The following is a 16,349-nucleotide window of genomic DNA, read 5'->3' as shown; positions in this document are numbered from 1 at the left end:
TGGCTTTGCTCCCTGCCTTGCTGTCCTCTGGCAGGTACTGGGAGTGTTGTCCTGTTTGTGCCCGCTCATCTAGAGGCGGAGCCTCAAGAAGGTATAAATGTTGCCCAGCTGCAAGGTTCAGTCTCTGATTCTGATCCTGGCATGCTGCAGCAACCTCAGCCTACAGCCTGTGTTAGGTTTGATGCACCCTACAACATGCTACAACACCCTTCCACACACCCACACACTGCTGACACTACTGACAGTCTGATTCTTACGTACACTATTCATCAGAGGTGTTTTTCGTTAACTTGTTAAATAAACAGATATTTGGCATTTAACTCTGTGTCGCCTCCCTATTTGTTCCAGCCTTGAGGCAGGTTGTAACAAGTGGGGGTTCGTCCGGGATTATTTCCAGTGCTGGATTAAGGACATGGTGACCTATTTCAGTCAGGGAGTGTTCACACAGCTTGTTGGTTGACTCTGAGTTTTGTAGGGGAAAATAGGTCAGGTTGGTCTTACTCACAGTTGTGTTTATGTCCAAGGCAAGCTTTGTCTTCCGGTATTGCTGTTTTGTGTTAAAGGCTGTCAAATGTTTGGAACCCTTATTCCTGTTAGGTATAAGCAATGAGAGACACAAGTTGTCTCCATTGAAACTTTTTTAGTTTTTGTTTGTTGTTTTTGTGTAGTAAGTAGCTAGAGCATTTGCTTGGGTGCACTTCATGACTGCCTAGGTGATTTTCAATTGCTGAGAATTAACCGGGTAACTGGGCTTTTGTGCTTAAAATCCTCCCACAATTCTACACGAAGACTAGGGTTGAGTGAGTCAGTAAGCATTTGGTAAGGTAGTTAGCCAGAGGAGTGGGGTTTCAATATGTAAAGCTGTCTTTCACTATCAGTTACTGCTGGAAAAACCTTGTCTTGGTCGGTAAACAGTTAAATGGCTTCTATTGAATATTTTGTTGAGTCCCCAAATAAGGATTTGTTGAGTACTTATAAAAAATATCAGCTTTTGAGAGTGGCTGACCATTACGGTCTTGAACTTGCCAAACAGTTGAATAAAGAGGAGTTGTTGGTAGAAATAAAGGCACAGTTAGTGGAAAAAAGTGTTTTGTCTGTCTTTCTGGGGCCTACCTCCCAACCTTCAATTGAGTCAGGTAATGTTTCAGGTGTGGTTCCAGTCCTGTCTGGACTTGGGGTTGGACTATCATTTAAAGAACAGAAAGAGCTTCTAATGCTACACTTGGAACGTGATGTGGAGGTAGAAAAGTTGAGACAAAATGCCCGTCTTCAGGAAGCGGAGATGGCTCAAGTTCAGGTTAGACAAAAACTAGACTTGGAGCGCTATAGATTGGAGTAAAGGTAAGCTTCCACCTGAGACCAGGAGAGCTGCAGAGACTGTAGGTCAGGTTCCTGCAAATCAAGCATTTGATGTTGCTGTTAATTTGAGGATAGTTCCGAGGTTCAACGAAAAGGACCCAGACATTTTCTTCGTTTTATTTGAGCATCGAGCAGAGGTACGAGACTGGTCTGATGTTGAGCGCACCCTTCTGCTTCAGTGTGTCTTCACTGGAAAGGCCCAGGAGGCTTTCGCTGCCTTGACGGCTGAAGACAGTAGCAATTACCAGTTGGTGAAAGCTAGTGTACTTCAGGCATTTGAGTTAGTACCTGAAGCATATCGACAGCGCTTTAGGTTACTCAGAAAAGAGAAGCAGTCACATATGGAGTTTGCTCGTGATTTAACCACTAGTTTTAACCGTTGGTGTGTTTCCTCACAGGTAAACACTCTGGAAGATCTGCAGGAGCTTATCTTGCTTGAGCAATTCAAAAGTACCTTGCCTGACCGTGTTGTTACCTACATTAATGAGCAGAAAGTAAACAGAGTTTCAGAGGCAGCCAAGCTGGCAGATGAGTTTACTCTGACCCATAAAGTGTTTTTTGGCGACAGCCGTGGTCGTGGAGATGCGGGATACAAAGAGAGTAGTGTGGGGGCTCACTTCAGAAGGAAAAGATAAGTTTCCAGTTAGGATTGACCGTGGGAATCGGGGTAAGTTTGACCCCAATCGTATCTGTAATTACTGTTTTAATAAAGGACACTGGAGAAATGAATGTCCTGAGTGGAAGAGAAAGTCCAGGCCTGGGGCTGTGTCGGCAAAAGCGTCTGGGGCTGTGGCATCGTTACGTGCAGTGGAAAGGGAAAGTGTCATTGCGGCTGTGCGGAAACACACTCGGTCCTCTTTATCTGAGTCGGTAATTCAGGCTCCTGTCAGTGAGCCTGAGGAGACCCTGGTTATAAAGCTTTTGTGTCTGATGGTTTTGTTTCACTGGTCGGGAGTAAAGAGAAGGTACCGGTAAAGATATTAAGGGACTCAGGGGCGTTGGACTCGTTTATTGTTGGTTCTGTGTTACCTTTCTCTCCTAAGACAGACACCGGTTCCAGTGTTGAGGTCCGGGGGATGGGATTAACCGTCTTCTCTGCTCCACAGCATAAACTGACATTAGTCTCCAGTCTGCTGCAAGGGGATGTGGTCATGGGAGTGCGTCCTTCTCTGCCTATGGGGGGCATACAGATCATCTTGGGAAATGACCTGGCTGGTGATCGAGTATGGCCTGGGTCTCCAATCTCCCAGGTAGAAGGTGCTAAGTTCCCCAAAACCCCTTCTGTGATGCCTGCCACCGGCGCAGTAACACGTGCTGCCAGCCGTAATGTTTGTGACCTTACAAAAGATAAGAAAAAAGAATCTGTATTTCCTGTGCCTACCTTTCCTTTGCCTTTGTCTTGTAGAGACCTTGGGAATGAGCAAAAGAACGATCCCACCCTTCAGGCTCTGTACAGCCAAGTTCTACCGGATGAGGAGTTCAGAAGTGCAGCCCGTGGTTATTTTCTCCAGGACGGTTTGTTGGTGAGAAAGTGGGTTCCCCAGGGGGATTGTTTTGTGGGTGAGGAAGTTGTGCAAGTTGTGTTACCCAGTAAGTTAAGACTCACTGTTCTTCAGACTGCTCATGATGGCATTGCAGGTCATCTAGGTGTGAAGAAAACATATGATCGGGTTGGCCGTTATTTTTACTGGCCACTTCTGAAGAAAGACATTGCTGCTTTCATTAAAACTCGCAACACTTGTCAGTTGACTGGCAAACCAAATCAGGTCATTAAACCTGCACCTCTGTATCCAATTCCAGTTGTTGGTAATCCATTTGAGCATCTGATTGTAGATTGTGTTGGACCATTGCCACGCTCCAAAGCAGGGAACAACTTTTAGCTTACAGTCATGTGTCAGGCTACACGTTATCCTGCTGCCTATCCCCTTAGGAATATCACCACCAGGTCATTTGTAAAAGCGCTGACACAATTTATAACTATTTTTGGTCTCTCGAAGATCATCCAGTCAGATCAGGGGACTAACTTAACTTCAAAGTTGTTTGCCGAGGTGTTACAGCAGTTGAATATCTAACATTCACAGTCAAGTGCCTATCATCCTCAGAGCCAGGGAGCGCTTGAGAGGTTCCACCAATCCTTGAAGTCTCTCCTCCGTTCATATTGTACGGAGTTGGAACGTGACTGGGAAGAAGGGTTACCCTGGTTGATGCTGGCGGCAAGGGAGGTTTTGCAGGGGAGTTTGGGTTTTAGCCCTAATGACCTGGTCTTTGGTCACAATGTAAGGGGCCCGTTGGCCACCCTACATGAGGATCGGCAAGCCAAGGAGGCCTCGTCAAGTTTGATAGACGATGTCCATGGTTTCAAACACCGCTTGTATTGGGCTAATCAAATGGCAAGAGAAAAGCTACAGTCTGCTCAAACTAAAATGAAAAGCGTCGACGTGCAGAACGTTGTGAGTTGAGTCCTGGGGATCAGGTTTTAGCACTGCTGCCTGTAGTTGGCTCCCCGTTTCAGGCCAAGTTTTCTGGCCCTTATACAGTGTCCAAAAAGTTGTCAGACCTCAACTATTTGATAGCGACCCCTGACCGGAAGAAGTCGGTGCAGTTTTGCCATATAAACTTGCTAAATCCGTATTTTGCCCGTAAACCTGTGCCAGGTGTGGTTTGTTCCGTTTCCTCAGATGCTGCAGTGGTGACAGTGGGTCACTCATCACCATCTCTGGATGTGGGGGCAGGGGTTAAGGTTGAAGAGGAGTATTCCCCAGATGATGGTCTGTTGAGAGGACGGCTTAAGAATTCGGAGTCACTGGCTAATCTCGGTGGAATGCTGAGTCATTTAACCGAACCGCGGCGCACAGAGTTGGTCGATCTAGTTAAACATTATCCCTGCCTGTTTGGAGACACTCCCTCTCGCACCTACCTTATAGAACACGATATTGAGGTGGGTAATGCTAAACCGGTACGATAGCGTTTTTACCGCATGTCTCCGGACAAACGAGAGCATTTAGAGGCAGAAGTTAGGTATATGCTTGAGAATAACATCGCTGAGCCGTGTGCTTCTAGTTGGTCTTCTCCTTGTTTTCTGGTTACGAAACCAGATGGTACATTTAGACCATGTACTGATCTCCGCAAGGTGAACTTAGTGACCAAACCTGACTCTTTTCCACTCCCTCGCATGGAGGACTGTGTGGACCAGGTCGGTTCTGCTAAGTTTGTCAGTAAATTTGACCTGCTAAAGGGTTACTGGCAGGTCCCGTTAACTGCAAGAGCTAGGGAGATCGCCTCATTTATCACATCCAGTGGGTTTAACTCATACACCGTAATGCCATTTGGGTTACGAAATGCCACGTTTCAACGCCTGATGAACCAGGTGGTGTCAGGTCTTGCTGGCTGCGCTGTGTATCTGGATGATGTTGTTGTATACAGTGACACTTGGGAGGAACATCTCCAACACATTCATGCGCTGTTTGAACGTCTTGCCTGGGCTTGTCTGACCGTTAACTTGGCAAAGTGTGAGTTTGCTAAGGCAACGGTCACCTACCTGGGTAAAGTAGTTGGCCAAGGACAGGTTAAGCCAGTGAGGGCAAAGGTGCTGGCAATTGACCGGTTCCCTGTTCCAACAACCAGAAAAGAACTCTCTCGTTTCCTGGGCATGGTGGGGTACTATCGTGGGTTCTGTCAGAATTTCTCTACGGTGGTTGCTCCCCTCACCTCTCTTCTAAGCCCTAAGGTCAAGTTTTAATGGTCTCCTCGGTGTCAACAGGCTTTTGAGGCTGCGAAAACTGTGTTGTGCTCTGCTCCTGTCCTAGCAGCTCCTCAGATGGACCAGCCCTTCATTCTTCATGTGGATGCTAGTAAGGTTGGAGCTGGGGCTGTACTCGCGCAGGTTGATGAGAGGGGCTCCGAAGGCCCGGTGAGTTTCTTCTCTAAGAAATGTAACTCTCATCAATTAAACTATTCGATCATTGAAAAGGAGGCTCTGGCACTCGTTACAACATTTTGAGGTGTATGTTGGGAGTGGAGTTGAGCCCCTGGTGGTCTATACAGATCATAATCCCCTAACCTTTCTACACTCGCTCCAGAATCCCAATCAACGCCTTATGTGTTGGTGTCTCTTCCTCAGCCTTTTCATCTGGACATCAGGCATGTCAAAGGTGTGGATAATACAGTGGCTGATGCCATGTCCAGGGCTATAACCTCCTAGGTTAACTAGTGTTTTTCTCCCTGCAGGGGTGTCTGTTTTTTCTGTTTTCCCTCTCTTAAAATGCTTCTTAGGTACCAAAGTTGCTGAGGGGGTGAGCTAGATGCTACAGATGTGCTTGCACATTTCAAGGTTAACTTGGTTTTGTCTACAGTGTGCGAAAAAGTGCACGTCCCACCGTCCGGGACGTGTTATTCACAACATCGGACAAGTTGTTTTTTTAATTAACTTGTCCGATGGAGGCATAACTCATTCGCAAATTGTCCGTGTCCGCCGTTGTTGTTTGCAACCGCTTTACGTTTCCTTTTTACTCACTTACGTCGTGTCGTAAAACTGTGTGAAAATGTAAATTACGATGGCGAAGAAGAAGGTTCTAGTGGCCCCAAGAGGGCAACAAAAGATTTATTTCTTTTCTAAGGAGGTTTGTACACATAATTCTCACAGTTGTAAAATTGTGTGTTAAGTTAACAAGGAAAATAATTGAAATAAATGATGTCAGAAAATAGTGGATTAAGGGCTTGAAAGGAGACTTTTATTAATACCTGTGGGGAAATTCAGTAGGCCTAGTTCAAACAGCAATAGGGTAAGGGTGAAAAACAGGACAGCACAGATTCACACAGGTTGATCAAATCAAAAATAAAATCGAAGATACAAATAAAAAACTATGAAATAAGAAATTAATAAAAAATAATAATAAAAAAGGGGTAGACCTATGTAAAATAAAAAATTGCTTGAAAGGGGGTCTTTATGTACCAAGGGGCTTGAAAGGGGGGCATATCAAATTATTTCAGAAAAAAACCCCAACAAATGCAGAAAGGTTTGTGGGGAGTCTACGAATACCTAAAATTCATGTTGACAAAAATCTATAATTTGTCTGCAAGAACAGGAGTCTGAACAACAGCCTGAACATGCTGAAACGAGTCCTCAGAAAGTCTCAGTGTGAGCAGAACGATGACCCCCCCAGTCACGAGAAAGCCTCTGCTCAAAGGCCATGTTCCGTTATCTCACCAATGGCTGGTCCATCTAAAAAGGCCAAGAGTGACATCGCCCTGACACCCAAGAGGAAAAGAACATTTATTGAGACTTGGAAAACCCAGTTTCCATGGGTAAGATGTGTGGACGATAGGGGTGTAACGGTTCACAAACATTTCGGTTCGGTACGTACCTCGGTTTTTAGGTCACGGTTCGGTTCGGTACGTTTTCGGTACAGCAGAAAAAATTATCACAAAACATAACATATTTTTTTTTAATTATTATTAAACTGTGAATAATGTATTCACTCAAATAAATACAAAATATAATAAAATAAACATTAAGGTGCAGCATTTCGATGAACTGAAATAATCTGTATTTGAACTTTACTGTACTAGTACTCACAAAACATAAACTATTAGTTTTGGGTTTTTAATTATTATTAAACTATGAATATTCACTCAAATAAATATAAAATATAATAACAAACATTAAGGTGCAGCTTTTCGATTAACTGAAATAATCTGTATTTGAACTGTACTGTACTAGCACCTAAGCAGCCAGTTAGACATAATGACTTGCTTGTCATTGTATTTTCATGTTTTTTTAAAGAAAGATGAACTTGTCCACATTGCTTGCCGAAAGGGCAGATCTGCTGGCACTAGCAATGTCTCCTGCTGTGGAGAACACCCTCTCGCTAGGGACAGAGGTAGTAGCAGATACAGCCAGGTAGCGCTTTGCTAACATGGCAACATAAGGATATTTGCCGTTTGTAATAGCTTTGGCTCGGTCTGAAGTTTTTGCGAGTGGTGGAGGCTTAAATGCTAGCGGGAGTTGGGTTTGCACTTCAGTCTTTTGGTACCGGTGATATTCACGTTCGGGTGATGCCTTTTCAAATGAGTGTGCAAGTTTGATGTATTGCCAGCCGCGTAACCAATTTTAGTTGAACAATGCCGACAAACAGCGTTGGTTCGGTCCACCTGTCTTTGTCCGTCATCCTTGTTCGTAACTGCGAAACCAAAATGTTCCCAAACCGGACACTTCAATGATGCTGGAGGATTTTCGAGCTCAACTTTATCTGCGTTCGCCATTTCGCCAGTTCCTCAAATTACTGACAACATTTGAACGCATCCCTCTGACCAGCTCGTCCAATGAAATGACTTGCTCGCTCTATGACGCGTTGATCACAATGGGAGCAAATTACTCTGAATGCTGCGATGCAGCACCTGAGAATGCTTCCAAGAAGTTGTTCACGTTCTCATTTTTTTTACGTTTAACGTTATATGTGTTCGGTACACTTCGGTACACACGTGTACCGAACCGAAGGGCCCGTACAGAATAATTTCGGTACGGGTACGTGTAGAATTCCTTCTTGGAGAATTATGAGAAGTTCCTACAGAAGAGATTTTCCTTCCTGAAGGATACCCCTTTCAGTGATTTCTATGTTCTTGACCCCAGGAACGTCCCAAGATCAGACGCACAACTAGCTACATATGGTGATGTTCAGGTTATGAACATGGTGACCCACTTCGAGTCCGTTCTCAGTGAGGAGGAGGTAACCAACATCCCTAGACAGTGGCCAGCTCTCAAGGCCAGACTGAAGTACAGGCAGAGGCAGCCCCCCAAGGAGGTCATAAGTGACCTTCTCACTGAGAACCACCCAGATGTGATGGACGTCCTGGTTCTGGTGTACATCATGGTCACCCTTTCTCCCTCCTCTGCTGCCATGGAGTGTGGATTTTCCCTCATGAACCTCATAAAAACATCCAGAAAATCCCAGATGACCAATGAAACTCTGGGGTCACTCATGAGGGTCAGCCACATCACCACCACAGTGCCAGAGTTTGACCCAGAGCCAGCCATCCAGAAATGGAAAACATCTGCTTAGACCAAGAGGTATGTCAAAGCTGCCCCAAAGCCTGCTGCAGTGAACAGCAACTTAACTGTGCCTGTTGCCCCACAGCTCGGTGTGAGGAGAACCAGTGCAGTGCTGCCCCACAGCTCGGGAGACAGCTGCAGTGAACAACCACCCTGAGCCTGAAGCCATACATTTCTGCTAGCATGTCTACTAGTCCCACAGAGGAGAACACATTATATTATTAGTACTTAGTTGTTTATCTTATTATTTTATATCTGACATTCATTTGATGTGCCTTGATGGTAGAAGTTCAGAAACCAGACACTGTGAACAATATGAACAAATAAACAATCAAATGTTACCTACAGTAACCTAGATTCTTGTGTGCTTTATGTTGATATGTAATCATATTTAAAATAGGTGCAGCAATGCATGCACAAAGTATAGCTATGGACAAGTGAAAAATGTATTCGGACAAGTAAATTGCCAAATTCACTTGTCCATGGACAAGTACTCTCTAAAAACGTTTTCTCACACTGGTCTATTGTGTTTTGTGTCTGTGTTTTTGTGCCTCAGGTTGGAGGATCCTAGTGGGTCCTCCATTTTAAGGGAGGGTGTGTGAAGACCCCTCCCCCCTTCTGCCTGGCTGTGCTCCCTGCCTTGCTGTCCTCTGGCAGGTACTGGGAGTGTTGTCCTGTTTGTGCCCGCCCATCTAGAGGCGGAGCCTCAAGAAGGTATAAAGGTTGCCCAGCTGCAAGGTTCAGTCTCTGATTCTGATCCTGGCATGCTGCAGCAACCTCAGCCTACAGCCTGTGTTAGGTTTGATGCACCCTCCAACACCCTTCCACACACCCACACACTGCTGACACTACTGACAGTCTGATTCTTACGTACACTAACTCTGTGTGGCCTCCCTATTTGTTCCAGCCTTAAGGCAGGTTGTAACAGGAGGTTCTTGATGTATGGACCAGCTACAGCTGCAATAAAGAAAGCAGCCACGTAAATATTGGATGTGAAATATGATGGAAACAATATGTGGTGTTAAACCTCCTGCAGTTGTTGAGGTAGAGATTTTCCTCCTGTGGAGAAGCTACAGTCTATTTCAATAGTGATGGGAGGTTTTTGTTCCTTGCAGGAAAAATAGCCACAAGGCAAAAATGGACACCAAATGAATGCATTAGCATGTGGATTACGTAAGTCATATTCCATGAATATATAAGCAGGACTGTGTTACTATTGGACTCAAGGGTAATTAGGTGGCATGTCACCAAACTTGTAGAGTCTATAGAAAAAGCCCCAGCTGAACGGGAGGTAGGACAGCAGTTATTTATTGCATGGGAGGCTGAACAAAGCATTCAGCATGAACCAATCATCAGTGCTACATTCCATGGCAATCTCTGTCACCCTATATTTACTGTTGCCCATGGAACAGATTTGTTCATTGCCTCGGCCTGGTGAATCCTTTTCAGGGTCACGGAGAGGACAATGGGGCGAGGGTATGGAAAGCTGAGAAACAGCCGTGCGGGCCACCAGTTGATTTTGAAATAACAGGCGATTTAAAAATTCAAATCAACCTGACTCCGTTGTCTGAGGAAATCAGAGCAGGCTGAGGAGCTCTGCAGCGGCGCAGCGAGGAGAGAAGATACAGACTCCAGAGAAGATTATCAACTGAAGCTAGAAATATATTTCTGGGAAAGGAGATGTTACAGGATCGTAGTTTAATTACCGAACATTCTTTCACAGTATGTATTGTGACCTTCATCACAACACGGCAACAAACAGCCGCTGTGATTTATGACAGTGCCACATTGAACCTTTAAACGGCGTATTCTTTTACATCCATAATGGGATCTCATTGAAACATGTTGTTGCATCTCCCAAGTAGATTCCTTGACACTTATAGGGTCTGCAGCAATTAACAGTGGAGCCCCAGATTGTGTAACTTTATACTGCCGTCCCTCTTTTGTTTTACCGCTCTTGCGTGTTCTTGCTAATTGGACTGACAGCTTCTCTGAAACCGTGCAGAGGAGCAAAAGCACAGCTTGGAAAAGAAAATATCAGAGAAGCTTCCTTCAACAGTGCACCTTGATGCCACCCTTTGTGTTACCAAAGGCAGATGACATTGCATCGCATGTAAGAATGCCGGCCTCTGCTGCTTCTCATTATCAATTTATTTGCCAGCCCGCACTGGCTTTGGTCACTCAAAAGGGTCCCCTGTAGCCCAATTACTTGAGCCACAGTTATGTACCTGCCAAGCAGATTCCCGAGCCATCACCCGGGATGTCATACCGATATAGACCGTACTTCTCCTATCGGGGATCAGTCGATGACAATATAATGAGGGCTGCCAGAGCTTTGAGGTTACATCCGACAAAGTCTTTCTCGCAGAACTTTGTAACTCCCTGTCGTACTTTTCCTTCTCAACGCAGGCGTTGACACTTTGGATATGCCTTCAATTATCTGTCGGAGGCTGCATAGTCGTTCAAACAAAATGCTCGTTGAACACTGGAAATGGTGCAGTTGAAACGCTGCAGTTAATTAAACCCGACAAGAGAAGGGTGCATAAATAGAGAGGCTCTATCAGAGAAAACTAACACTTTCTGTCAGAATATGTTGTGCAGTGCTGGGAGAGGAGGCCATTTAGAGAATTAGGAGTATTAAACATTTTGGGAAACTCACCTAATCTATTTCTTGCCGAGAGTTAGAGCAGAGGATTGATACCATTGTCACGTCTGAATTTTAAATGTAGCTACAGTTAGCTTCTGGTGTTCTTAGCTCAGTATAAACACAGGAAACAGGAAAAGCTGCACCTTTGAGATAACAAATGAACACCTTATACACCTTTTTTGTTTAATCTGTGCAAAAACCAAAAATAAAGTTTATAAAAGACAATTTAGAGTTTCCGTTGGTTGCCTGGCAATTAAACAATGACAACAAGGCTCCAGCAAATAACTTTGTGCTTTGTTGAAAACAGTCATATAACCCTATGTATGAACCAAACGTGTCCTTTGTACGTACAGCTGAGATATAATGTGGATGTTGACAGGAATCTTCCCTTTGTAATATTGGACCTGGTAATGGACATGAAACTGTTACAGTATATACAAAAGCACTTTTGATATAAGTTGTTGCATTTGTGTGTATTTAAATTACACTGTCATTTTCTGATATGTTCATGTGCAATGCCAACTGTAATGTTTAGTAGTTAAAGTTACATTTACGAGGAGTAAAGCTTAAGCAGGCACAGATGGCAGCTCAGGGGTCCTTGAGCTGAAAAGCAATATCTATATGTTAGCAATAATCTTATGATGAGCTGTATAAATGTATTGACAATAATGTATGTGTGTGTGAAACTGTAACAAACTAGCAGTAATGCTTATAATATATATTTCATATTTTATGGTTTACAAGTTTAATGTCGAGCGTGTCTATAAAACCTGCGTCACCTGCTAGCTTTAATGGACTACTGTCACTAACAGTGGCGAGCCGTGACTTTTATACCTAGGCCCGGCTCTGACCCCCCTTCCCTCGAAAATAGGGATAGGGAGATATTACGTCACAGCGTATACTTGAGCGGAATATCAAAACAGCGGCCCGGGGTGCAAAACGCATCAATGACAGCGACCCTCTACCACACAGAACAACACAATTTATATAAATACCTATCATGACAGGGCACCCACAGCCAAGTAACAATTACAAATGAATTAAGTCGGCACGGCGGCCCGCATTGAAAAAAGGCCTACCTTTGATGATAAATCACTGAAACACAAAGTCCATCCTCCAGTCCTTTTGGATGAAGCACTTGCGGGTCATGCAGCTGATCCTTTGCCACTCCAGTTTATCATTGGAACTCAATCTTGAAAATGACTCGGTTAATAATTTCGCAACGATGTCATCACTATCACTGAAGTGAGCCATCATGAACGAACTTATGCTAATCATAAATCTATCGATCATAAATCTATCGATTAGATTTATGATTCGAAAATAATAAAAGTAGGGTAGACATGTGGATATTATCCATCTGAACAAAACGTGCATTTATATAACAGGTTCGTTTTCCACAGACCTTATTTCGAGCTATTTTCCAAAATCCTATGGAGAAATCCCACTGCTTTCTGTCGAGGGAATCCGAGCGCAGCTTACTTCCGGGTTTTAGGACACGTCACTGCACCCATAGACATATAAAGAGTAGACGCCGCATTGGCTGCTGGGGCGCAAGAAATACGGCCGCCATCTTGGACCGGTCATCCTACAGACATTCTACCCATAGACAGCAGAGGTTTCAAGATGCCAGAGCACTGTGCAGCATATTGCTGTGCAAATCGGCGGACGATTGCGAACAGGGGTCGGGGGATTACTTTTCACAAGTAAGATTCAACATTATAATTGGTTGTATTTTGTAAATAGAATATTATTGTACTGTATTGATGTCCGCCAGCGAAATCGTAGCCAGCAAACATTATGTTCATGGCCAACTGAGACTTTATAAATCGCTGCTGTAACAAGTGAATGTCCCCGTTGTGGGATGAATACAGTAAAATCTAATCTAATCTATCTAGGAAGAAGAAGGAAGAAAATAAGCTTGACCTCCTTCTTAAAATGTTTTTGTGTTGACTCTCAAATCTCCCGTTTTTATTTTGAAGGTTTCCCAAAGACAAAGATATGAGAAAGAAGTGGGAAGTTGCTTTGAGGAGGGAAGGGTTCACTGCAAGCGAGTCATCCGTGATTTGCAGTGAGCATTGTAAGCAGGACGAGTTTGACAGGACAGGACAGATTGTCCGACTCAGAGATGGTGTTATTCCCTCCATCTTCAGCTTCCCGGTTCACCTCCAAAGAGTAGGTGTATCATCATAAGGTTATTAGCATTCATAAATGTAAATATTCTATAATCAATAACAGGGCAGGGTGACGTGTGTGTGTGTGGTGTGTGTGGTGTGTGTGTGTGTGTGTGTGTGTGTGTGTGTGTGTGTGTGTGGTGTGTGTGTGTGTGTGTGTGTGTGTGTGTGTGTGTGTGTGGTGTGTGTGTGTGTGTGTGTGTGTGTGTGTGTGTGTGTGTGTGTGGTGTGTGTGTGTGTGCGTCTGCTTTTTCATTTTAGCCAGAAAAGGGCAGGACTACGTCTACTTCCAGAAAAGCTGAAGAGAGCCTGTCTGTGGCCCCTCAGGACGACCCAGAAGCTTCACACTCACAACCTCATCCTAATGATGTGAGTATTTCTATTTTCAACATCATATCATAATGGTCCTAGACAAAGTCAAATCTCATCTCTCTTGTTTGCTGCCACTCATATTAAACACACTCACAAATAAACACATACACACACAATTGAAGACATGTTGAACATGCAGTCCTGGGCACACACACACACACACACACACACACACACACACACACACACACACACACACACACACACACACACACACACACACACACACACACACCACACACACACACACCACACACACACACACCACACACACACACACACACACACACACACACACACACACACACACACACACACACCACACAACACACACACACACACACACACACACACACACACACACACACACACACACACACACACGATGCTGGCAGTGGCTTTGACAGGTGATGACTATAAGAAAATGTGGGCCATACTCTAGTTGTGTCAAAGTGTTGTGTGTGAAGTGAAACATCACTCAAACCATGTTCATCCCTCTTTCTACTGGGATCATAGCTATGTCTCGCCTGCTTCTCCTACTGCTCTTAAGGCCAGACTCAATGAAGCTTTAGCAAGAGTGGAGAGTCTCGAGCGAGAGAGGAAGAATGCCATGGCTAGAGAAAAGAGGGCAGAGACCACAGTGAGGACTCTTTTGGGGGATTTGAGGGAAAAGAACCTCATTAATGAAGAACTCAAAGAGGCTTGATTTCTACTCAGGGAAGATGAAAGTAGCACTTTGAGATTCATGTACATCTTACTCTTACACTCTTTATTAAACTCCTTTGTTATTATATGAAGGGGACTTATTAATTTTTTCTCATACAATTTCAGATCTTCAAATAGACTTGAAGGCAAAGCAGGGCCATGAGTACTCCAAGGACCACAGAGAATGTGCCCTCACACTCCATCTACATGGTCCAAAGGCATACAAATACCTCAGAGAGACTACAACAAAAAGGTAGTCTTAATGTTGTTCAATTTCATTTTTGGAAATTACGGTTGCAAGTACGTTAAATAGCTACTTCTCAATTTTTGTACAGGTGGCTGTGTTCGGTGGATGGCAAGCCTGGCCTGAACAAGATGATGCTGGATATGCTGGAGAGAAGATGCCAGGACGACCAGGCTAAATATGGATGTGTTTCACTCATGTTGGATGACATGGCCATCAGAAAACATGTGCAATATAATCCACATAACCAGTCAATGTCTGCTTTTGTAGACATGGGTGATGGAAACAATGAGACCGATGCTGCTACTGAGGCTCTTGTGTTCATGGTGGTTGGCCTACACGGACATTGGAAGGCTCCCATTGCATATTACCTGACGAAGTCTTTGTCACCTGAAACACAAAGGGTCCTAATCTAAATCTAAAATCTAATCTAATCTATTAGGAAGAAGAAGGAAGAAAATAAGCTTGACCTCCTTCTTAAAATGTTTTTGTGTTGACTCTCAAATCTCCCGTTTTTATTTTGATGGTTTCCCAAAGACAAAGATATGAGAAAGAGGTTCTCAGTCATGCTTTGGAGGAGCCGCATGCACGGGGCATTCGGGTTGTCATGAGCAACTTTGTGTAAATATGGTTTGGGCGGGGTGGTGTCATGTTCTTGTGTTTAACTTGAACATTTACATTTTTATATAGATGTAGAAGTACATTTTCATTTTTATGACATAGATATTCATTTTTACTGATATATAACTTCTGTCTATGTATAATGTATTATTGTTTCTTCATTTTTCAACTTATTAAAATAGCTGAGTATAGGCCTACACAATATGCTTCTCTATCATATATAGACCATTAGTGTTTTTTTATGTGTGTGTGTTGTATATATTATATATCGTGTGTCTTTTGCAAAATACCTATCATACATAACATAGGCTATCAATACCAGAATATTCTATTGCTGTTAAGCCTACTATGAATATTAAAATACGCCGAATCATGTGTCCCGGTATCATGCCTACATATATGACGGTTTGCAGAAGAAACCCCCCCCCCCCCCCAGTGAAAATCAGTTTTGTATTCAGCGAGTTATGATTGATAAAATGCGCTGACACTTCATTGCGCCTGCCAGACAGATTACACTGAGTGGAGCGGGTGACCGGTCCAAGATGGCGGCCCCACGGCTCGTCAGCGCCAATAGGCAGCAGCGGTCGAGGCGGCGTCTACTCTTTATATGTCTATGACTGCACCACTTACATACACCTCACAGCGGGCGGAACTAGTCATAAAGTCCGCGAAAAGAAAGCCCGCCCATTTAGAGGGAAGATATGATTGGTCAATTGTACTGTCACTTGACATTACTCTCTCGTGGAGTTACTATAGCGGGCCCTCTGTGAATGTAGAGAGGGACCAACAAGCTCTCCCGTCTTCACATAACTCGCAGAGACGGCATTTAACCCTTCACATTCCAACAGAAACTGAACAGGCAGAACAGGATTTATTTCTTTGGAAATATTATTTTACATAAAATGAAATCAAGTTACTTTGGTAAAACTAATGAAAAATATAACAACAAAAACATATATAAAAAAATATTTAAAAAAAAAAAACGTTTTTTTTTTTTTAATGTTTTCAAATATTATTTCTTAGAATATCTTAGGCCCTCACAGAGGGCCTAGAAGGCCCTGACGGCTCGCCATTGGTCACTAAATAATGAGGTGTGTGTGCTGAATAGTTTCAGTTAATGTGTTTAGCGGGTTCATGAGTAGACTTATAGTATTTTATGTGTAATGTAAGTTTGCAGAC

At 43.7% G+C, this 16,349-nt stretch overlaps 2 protein-coding genes across 8 annotated transcripts in view; one reads left to right on the top strand and one right to left on the bottom strand.

The window, feature by feature from the left end:
• magi3b (membrane associated guanylate kinase, WW and PDZ domain containing 3b) overlaps positions 1–16,349 on the bottom strand; it is a 193,281-nt gene that overhangs the window by 50,184 nt on the left and 126,748 nt on the right. The gene's annotated exons all lie outside the window — the stretch shown is intronic.
• LOC117446806 (zinc finger protein 862-like) lies at positions 143–14,817 on the top strand. 5 transcript variants are annotated; one of them, XM_071203192.1, is made up of 8 exons: positions 143–2,609; positions 2,765–2,882; positions 7,988–8,425; positions 8,964–9,064; positions 13,037–13,229; positions 13,490–13,597; positions 14,432–14,558; positions 14,641–14,817. In XM_071203192.1, exons 1-3 carry the CDS (start codon positions 2,585–2,587, stop codon positions 8,415–8,417), a joined length of 573 nt encoding a protein of 190 aa, XP_071059293.1. In that variant the 5' UTR covers positions 143–2,584; the 3' UTR covers positions 8,418–8,425; positions 8,964–9,064; positions 13,037–13,229; positions 13,490–13,597; positions 14,432–14,558; positions 14,641–14,817. The 5 variants fall into 5 exon arrangements, 4 of the variants coding, with proteins under 4 accessions (XP_071059293.1, XP_071059292.1, XP_033939127.1 ...); XM_071203191.1 differs by lacking the exons at positions 7,988–8,425; positions 8,964–9,064 and having other exon boundaries at positions 143–2,616; positions 14,641–14,815; XR_011643231.1 differs by lacking the exons at positions 143–2,609; positions 2,765–2,882; positions 7,988–8,425; positions 8,964–9,064 and adding an exon at positions 11,052–12,760 and having other exon boundaries at positions 14,641–14,812.

Source organism: Pseudochaenichthys georgianus, chromosome 5 (assembly GCF_902827115.2).
Source record: "Pseudochaenichthys georgianus chromosome 5, fPseGeo1.2, whole genome shotgun sequence".
Lineage (NCBI taxonomy): Eukaryota > Metazoa > Chordata > Actinopteri > Perciformes > Channichthyidae > Pseudochaenichthys > Pseudochaenichthys georgianus.
This window is presented reverse-complemented; position numbering and strand designations above follow the sequence as displayed.

Coding starts and splice junctions, on each gene's coding strand:
- LOC117446806 (XM_034083236.2), top strand. CDS start 2,436: ATGGGATTAACCGTCTTCTCTGCTCCACAGCATAAACTGACATTAGTC. Junction 2,617..2,764: donor TCCAATCTCCCAGGTAGAAG/GTGCTAAGTTCC, acceptor TTTGTCTTGTAG/AGACCTTGGGAATGAGCAAA. Junction 2,883..7,987: donor TTCTCCAGGACGGTTTGTTG/GTGAGAAAGTGG, acceptor TCTTGACCCCAG/GAACGTCCCAAGATCAGACG.